The sequence below is a fragment of the Cygnus olor genome, chromosome 14, assembly GCF_009769625.2.
Source record: "Cygnus olor isolate bCygOlo1 chromosome 14, bCygOlo1.pri.v2, whole genome shotgun sequence".
In the NCBI taxonomy this organism is placed as follows: Eukaryota; Metazoa; Chordata; class Aves; order Anseriformes; family Anatidae; genus Cygnus; species Cygnus olor.
The window spans coordinates 10,241,418-10,249,504 of NC_049182.1; the positions used below are offsets into that span (position 1 = coordinate 10,241,418).

At 48.8% G+C, this 8,087-nt stretch overlaps 1 protein-coding gene across 1 annotated transcript; it reads left to right on the forward strand.

Annotated features, from left to right (window-relative positions):
* Nucleotides 1-1,845: 1,845 nt before the first annotated feature.
* On the forward strand, nucleotides 1,846-7,200 carry BOD1 (biorientation of chromosomes in cell division 1; the record flags this gene model as incomplete). The annotated part of the gene is made up of 4 exons (XM_040573580.1): nucleotides 1,846-2,034; nucleotides 2,975-3,099; nucleotides 4,934-5,134; nucleotides 6,337-7,200. Coding segments are annotated over 3 exons (513 nt in total), but the record flags the coding sequence as incomplete, so codon positions are not given.
* Nucleotides 7,201-8,087: the final 887 nt, after the last annotated feature.

Sequence of the window (8,087 nt, forward strand, 5' to 3'; positions counted from 1 at the left end):
GGCTGGCACCTTACACCATCATCAGGGATGCTCACGGTGTCTTTGAGTCCTTTGTTAATTGGGAGGGATGTCGGCTTGCGGGAGCCTCCAGGGAATGAAGCCCGGGCTGGATTTCTCCCGGCCCGGCCCTCCCCGCGGTGGGTGCGGGCAGGGAGAGGCAGCCTCGGGCTGCTGCCGCCTGCTCCCTGCTGGAGCCCGGCGGTGGAGCCCGGCCCCGGCTGGGTGCGGAGGGGACGGGAGGGGACAGGGGAGGGGACGGGATGGGGCTGAGGAGGGGACGGGATGGGGCTGAGGAGGGGACGGGGTGCCCTCTGCTGGGGCAGCCGCCTCCAGCCGCGCCCGAGAAGCAAGGTGTGGGACTGAGGAGCAGGCTGACAGCAGATCCTTGTCTCAAAATCAATTAATTAGAAAAAAAAAAAAAAAAAAAAAAGCGATTTGCTGGTGGAAGAAGCCACACGGCGACCCCCGAGCCTTCCCTTTGCTCCTTGCCTGTGCAGAGCGAAACTAAAGAGGAGTGCAGGGGCCTCTTGTTGCACCACTGCACGGCTTGAACGCAACAACCCACCTGTGGGGACCCCCCCCGGGCCGGGCACTACGGCAATTCTCTGAAAACCATCCCAGCCGGGGTTGCCTCCACGTGAAAGCCAGCAAACCCACGAGCTGCTCACAAGCGGCGGGGGAGAAATGGCAGCGGGCAGCTGGCCAGAAGGACTGCTGGATGGGCCGAGGGGGCTTATACCCATCTTGGAGAGGGCTGACCAGTGACAGGGACGGGGCACCCAGGCGGAGGGACTGCTTTTCTGCTCTCACAGAACAGTGCCCGTGCATCTTCATGAAATGCAGCATTTGGACGAGATGCTTTTGTCAGAGTAAAGCTCGGGCTCTGTAAACACTACCAGGTTTTTTCCTCTCTTCTCTCCTCAGAGGTGCCAGATGGAAAGGGACAGCTTATGCGGCTTGTCAGGGCTGCTGAATTTTAATCAGGCAGAGAAGGACAGCGCATGCAGAACGCTGCCATCTTGGTACGCAGTCAGCAGTGTACAGAGGCGAGGATGCACCTATAGGGTGTGTGTTTGCGTTACTGCTCTCATGCAGGGTCTTCCTGCGGCTGGCACATCCTGCTGTGTTAAATCCTTCCCTACACCGTGACTGGGAAAGAAATGAAACTAATGTATGTGATTTGTACCCCAGAGCTTGCAGACAGTCAGAGCAGCGTCTAAGAGTGTGTCTAAGGCCACACAACAGGAAAAGCACCCGTAGCGCAGGTTGATTGTCTCTAAGAGGACTGGTTTGGGGACCACCCTTCCTTTTGTTAATGATGTAATGAACGAAATCCCAGGAAAATCGATTTGTTCTCAGTTCACACCAGTGCCGTCCTCACAACCCCACTGAAAACCACTCCCAAGTCACAAAGCAGGGAACACCCCCGGGGGTCCCAGGGCATGACCAGGACGGGACCGCTACTCCCCACGTCTGCGTTCCGGGGAGGGTCACAGCACCGCCCGCCCCGCCCCGGGGCTGCCGCAGCCCCCCGAGGGTCTGGCAAGGCCCACCTCAGCTCCCCCCCAGCGAACTACAACTCCCAAGCTGCGCCGCGAAAGCCCCGCTCCCCTCCCCTCCGCCGACCCGCCGCGATGCACCCTGGGAGTCGTAGTTCTCCCGATCCTCACAGCTCCTCGCCGGCTATAAGGGCTCCTCAAGCGGAGGACTCGCTCCCCCGAGATGCAACGCGCCGGGGCTACGCAAAACGGGGCGCGCCGCCGGCGACGGCTTGGGGCGAGCGGGTGGCGGCCGCCGGCCATGTCGGAGAGCGGCAGCGGCGGCGGGGCCGCCCCGGGCGGGGCGGGCGGAGGGGCGGCGGGCGGCGGCGGGGCGGCCGGGGGCTCGGCCTCCGCATCGGGGCCCGGGGCCGCCGACCCGGCCTCGCTGCCGCCCGGGGACGCGCAGCTCATCGCCATCATCGTGGAGCAGCTCAAGAGCCGCGGCCTCTTCGACGGCTTCCGCAGGGACTGCCTGGCCGACGTGGACACCAAGGTGCGACCGGCGGCGGCGGGGCCCGGCCCGGCCCGGTCCGGCCCCGGCCCTCTCCTCGGGCCGCTCTGGGCGCTGCGGGGCTCCCCGGGCCTTTTTCTCAGTCACAGGTTCCTAAGGCATCGGCTGCCCTGTCAGAGCGGCATTTCGCCTGCCTAAACTTGTAAGGTTTCAGCACAAGGCCTGTGCTGGAAGCCGCAGTCGGACCCTACGGCTGTTCCTGAAGCTGTCGGGGGTGCCAGGGGGTGCCAGGAGGGCTGCCCAGGGCAGCCACAGCAGCACGGCCAGGGCAGAGGTACCCGGCCTTTGGTCACACAGCTCGCAATGGGCGCTGCGCCTCTGTTACCGACACTTTAATTCATCACCCCGTATTCATACCAAATTTGAAGTTTAAGTGCTGCCACACTCAGTCCTTGCGCGGTACCGTAATCTCAGTGGCCATATGTACTTGTACAGTTTTTTTATTTCCAGTAAACGGGAATTAATCTAAGTTTCCACCTACAAAACCCTTCAAATTTCTAGCTCTAATGTTAGCGTCACAGAAGCAAATAACTTACTATGGTGATAGCAGCACTCGCTAACTACAGAGTTTCCTAGGAATTCTCTGATAGACGGTTTCCAGACGAGAACAACTCTGTGTGGGCAATTCCTGTCTGCACAGGCAGTTTGTATTTCACTAAGTAAAATTATGAGCAGACAACAAGTTTTAAGCAAATCAGTTATTTCAGTTCTTGTAACAGTACGCTGACAGGCTGCTCTTTGCAAGTACCAGTTGCGTTGTTAAGTAAAACAAGCTTGCCTTTGTTCAGAAGGTGAAGGGATGGGGAATACAGACAACAAAACAGTAGTGTACACAACAAAAGAAGTACTATGCAGGATTCTGGCAGGGGGTTGGGGATCTTTTAGCAGTTTAACTGGATTTTTTTTTGTTGTTGTTGTTTAGCCAGCCTATCAAAATTTGAGGCAGAAGGTGGACAACTTTGTATCGACCCACCTGGACAAACAGGAATGGAATCCAACAATGAACAAAAACCAGTTACGAAATGGGCTCAGACAGAGTGTGATTCAGTAAGTAAGCACCGGTCTGCAAACCAATGGTAACGCTATTTGATAAGTAATGTATAACCATCTCACTACCTAAGTCAAACAAGAATTCGCAGCATTGTTTCTCACAGCACCTTCTGTTGCGGTCTCTTGAGTTTCATTATAAGAGCGGATGCAGTCATACTCCCATGGAAAGGCTTATGTTACTGCTTTACCTGAAATTTGTAGTTTTCATGAGTTGGGTAGCATGGTGAGGTACTCACATTTGGTAGCTAGCCAAGTTATTGCTGCAAATGCCCGATACTGCCCACTTAGTAAAACTGTACCTGAAATGCTGAGCTGAATAACCTTGGTCTTCCTTTTCTGAGAGGAGAGCCTGTGTCACTTAAAGAAAAACTCTTAAGATTCCAAAGCTTGTTTAAGTAGACTCCAGCCACTAGCAGGCAGTAATGAAACGGGGCTAGCCTGATTTCATGCAGCAGAGGATAGCTTCTTAACAGCTATTTAAGATGTACTTCCAGCACAGCAGGAAAGCCAGATTGAACTTCACTGCTTAGAGATCTAGGTTTAGCACCTCCTGCTGCTAACTCATCGTAGCCCGAAGTATGAGCCCTAGCTTGTTTGACTAAAAGTCATTGATATAAACAGTGTTGCGGGGAGAGGGCAGTAGTGAACTTGAGAATGGCATTTACGCTTACAAGAAGAGTTATTAGAATGTCTTGCACGCAGAAGCAGCTGTATTTCGCTTGATGGAAACTGCAGATCATTAGTACCTAACACTAGTTTCAGTTTTTAATCTGTAGTTACAGAAGAGGGTATCCACTGTAAGTACAGATTTTCCTACCTGTACTTGAAGTCCTTGAGACATGCCTATCACTTCACACATCCTCTTACTTCATGTTAGTCAGCCACAAGAGTGAAATGGCAATAGAAAAATGTTACATCAAAGAGCCCGTAGTTAGCAGAACATGCAGTGCTCACTTTAGGTAGGTTACTAGTATAAAAAAAATAAACAACATCAGGGAGTTTGAAGAGTCCCTGTCACTTCTGTGGGTGCAAGACCGAGCCCAGAAGGCCGTCAGGGCGTGTCTGTGGGTAGCTGTCCTTTGCTGGGTGCAGGTATACACGTGCTGTTACTTGGAGGCGACGTGATGTGTGGTGACCCCGCACCCAGTCACTCACCAGCATCCGCAGCCTTGTTAGTCTTGTGGCTGCTTTTCCAAGCAGCAGGCACTGTCTGCGTTTCCTGTCCCTCGCAGACATGACTTAAGCCCGCTAGACTGCCTGTGCCCCACAATCCAAGAGTCTGACACAGCCCTCAAAGCAATAAGTCACTTCAGTTACTGGTGCTTGGTTCCAGAAACTTTGCCGTGTGCTACGTGGTCTTGTTTTCTTAATTAATACACAGCTGTCTAGACTAACAGTTATACGAAGTGAGTGACAGTAATGTTATTAGGGGGAAGGCCTCTTCTCCCTCGAGTCAGCCAAAAAAAAAGACTGCTCTCACCTGCCTTCCTCAGAATAGCTTGTTTCCCTTGTTTGTGCCAAAATGTGTTTGTTTGCTTTCATGTTGACCTCATTTCCACACGAGCCCTATTAAAGTGGCTCCTGTCCAACCTGTCATTTAAGTACCTGAGAGACCAGATGTCAGTTGTTAATTCTGTGGGGAGAAGTGAGAAGGGGTGAGGGGGGAAATAGGTGGTTGAAACACCTCCCTGTTAAGGATCTACTGAGTGGGCCGCAGTTCTCACCATGTTAATGCTAATTGCAGTTGACAGGAGGGCTCTGGAGAATTACTGGAGGAGAGTGGGGAGAAGTTTTTCAGAGGAACTGAATGACTCCTTTGTCTTTGTTCAAGGTCAGGAATGCTGGAAGCTGGAGTGGACAGAATTATTTCTCAGGTGGTGGATCCAAAACTGAACCACATCTTCAGGCCCCAGATAGAGAGGGCGATTCATGAATTTTTGGCTGCACAAAAGAAAGAGGAAAGTGTGCCAGCTCCTCCTCCGGAGCCCGAGAATAAGGATCCTCCTGCTCCATCTCAGGATGCCTCCTAAAGGTCTTGTATTTCTGCACTTACTACTTTTTCACGTACCTCATCTCTGTAGCTTGTATAACCTAAGATAGAGAAGGCACTGTATTCTTCCTGGCTGAACAGGGAGGACACTTTGATCGTGAGCATGTTGTCTGTGTCAGACAGTCATCTGAGCTGCTTCCACTTAAGTGTCTGCTAAAAATATATTAGGACTGAAGACATAGGTATGATGTAAAACAGCTATCAAGGAACACTGTGGACTCTGCCAGTGCTGGTTTTGGATCAGGCCAAAAGGTCTTTCATTTCTGTAAAAGCATATCGAGCAGTGATCGACATGGAATTGGCTGAACAGCTTTCAGAACACTTCCAAATGGATTAAAAATATATCTTTTACTGAAATACATCTGAAAGTGGAGTGGTGACAAGTTATTCTGCCTTAGCACTGAAATTTTTAGATAGCTCTTCTTTAGAGCTTACACTGGAGTGTTGATTTGCTAGTGACTGAAATATTCAGCGAGGTTACCGGATTTGGGAGTGAATAACTTCATTTCCAATTGAGTTGTGTAAATAGAGCAACCTGTATCTTTCCAGCTGAAAGGACTGAGGGTGCCTTTGTTGCAGACAAGTTCGTTCTGGCTTTTGTGATTAAAATAATTAAAGGGGCCTCAGGGGGCTATAATTGCTGCTCTGTCTTAACACAGATGACTGTGCATCTCTGCTAAGGCCCTGTATCATAGTGTCGGTTTGAATATTGAGGCCTGTGTGCACATTACCGAGGAACCACTGTCTTGATGGGAAATTTCTATCTGCAGCTTTGCTGGTGAACCAGCTTCTTTCATGTAGTATGGTTTTTAGTTGTGAATTGTTCTAATTACCAGTGCTTTCTGGAAGAAAATAAATCAACCGTAGATTGGGGAAAAAGTTAAGACAGCAGTAAGTAACCGACAGTGGCTGCTGTTCTGCTTGGAACGATTACAGCAACTAGCATGGATTTTTAACTTTATGAGAGAAATTAAAGTGCCTGTAGTATCATCCTGAGTTATTTAGTTATCTGTGACTTGCAGCAGTAGTGCCTTGAAACATCTCTGTATTCATCTGGTTCAAGTAGTTAAAAGTCCGCTATGACCTGCAGCTCAGTGCTACTGTTAATTAATTTTATACATTCTCTATTCAAATGCATTTACTCTTGAAGGTACCATCCTCTAAACTCTTTTTCTTTCTTGCAGTGAGTTCCTGATACTAAGCAGCTGCAGTTGCAAAATATACATCCTGTTAGATTGGCAATGGATTGCTTGTTCCATTTGTTACAGGATCTGCCAAAGATGATCCACATTTATCAGAGCTGTCAGAAGGCACTGAAATTCAGATGGACCCGGAGTTCTGCGTGTGGAGGGACAGCCGAATTGCGAAGATATTTTTGCTGTTAACAGCAATACAGAGAGCAGCATGTATTCTTATTAATCATGCCTTCAGGCAGGGGGGCGGGATGAAAAATGAAATTGGATCTTATTTGGAAGGAATAGGGAAGTGGTTTGAGATACTAGACTTGGGAACAGAGAAAAAAGATGTTCGGGGTAGTGGGGTAGCCTCTTGGAGGCCACATAAGAGTTGTAAGATTTTCTTTGATACAGGCCCAATGTGAAGAAGCATCACACACCTCTGCTGTGTAATGCAGTAGCAAGCAGTAGGTGCTAGGTCAGGTGTAACTCATTGCACTGTTTGCTCTAGAAAGACATATTTCCTGTTTAGAACTGGAAAGAACACTTCAGGATCAATTATCCCAATAATTTCTGTTTCATTGCAGGAGAATGTTTACAGTTAGCTATGACTATAGCTGATTTAATTCTTATTTCCCAGGTAACTCTGGGAAACAAAGGGCACCGGAGTAGGTGGTCAGTTTGAAACTTGTCTCTTTCAACTTGAAAGACTTTTCTTTCCCGTGAAATTTCTCAGGTGCCTAGTGGAAACTGCCCTATGCTTTCAGCTTGAATGCATGCAGTGTCCTCTGGATGACAGTCAAATAGGGAATGTGATCAAGTATACTGCCAGCAAATGTCTATACCTTTTGCAATAAAAAACTTCAAAAAGAATCCCAGCTTTTGAGATTTTTTTTCTTAAGGAAAAAGTGGATAAAAAAAAAATCCACAAGTCGTGATTGCTGGAACCCTAAGGAAGTGCAGTCCTACACAGTTCATGGATCAATCCAGCTCTGACAACACAGTGTTGATAGTAGATATCATCATGAAGTAAAATGGATATTAGCGTTCTTCTCCTTATGAAATGTCAAGTATCCAGTAACTGAACTGACCTTACGTGGAGGCCCCATTAGTTACAAGGTGTAAGTCCTGAGTAAGTTCAGTCTGATAGTAGCGATGGTGAAGGCATGTTCAGCCTTGTGAAAACAAGGCACTTCTGGCAATAGTCTAGACCTGTTCCTTTTTTTTTTTTTTTTCTTTCAGCCAGTAGTCCTCGAAGAAGCTAGCGACTGCCTATGTCACTGAGTAACAATAACGTATGAATCCCTATGTTATGTAGGAAGGTGGTTGAGGTACATAGCTTAATAAGTCCTAGAGCAGGGAGGGAATTGGATGCTCTACTTCAGGCTCAATATACAAAAAAAAAACATAACGAAAGGTATGTACACACTTCGGTAAGCTGTGATAAACTGTACAAGTTTTAAGGGCTATATGTTACAGCTGACGTGCCACGGAATCACCTTGAAATCCCCATCTGGCAGGCCAGACTAAGGGTTTTAATTATGCCATTTAGCATCTAATTATGACTCCAGAATTAGAAGCAGACAGAATGTACTATGAATCAGTGAACCCAGGTATGAAAGCCCTATAAAGGGGGGAAAAAAGCCTGTCTAGGAGGACTGCATGACTGTACAGTTATCACCCCTGTGCTTATCAATGGCAGCCAAGTAGCATATAAGGCAGTGTCTGAAATTCTAGTTGCTTGGCTGTTAAAGGATTTA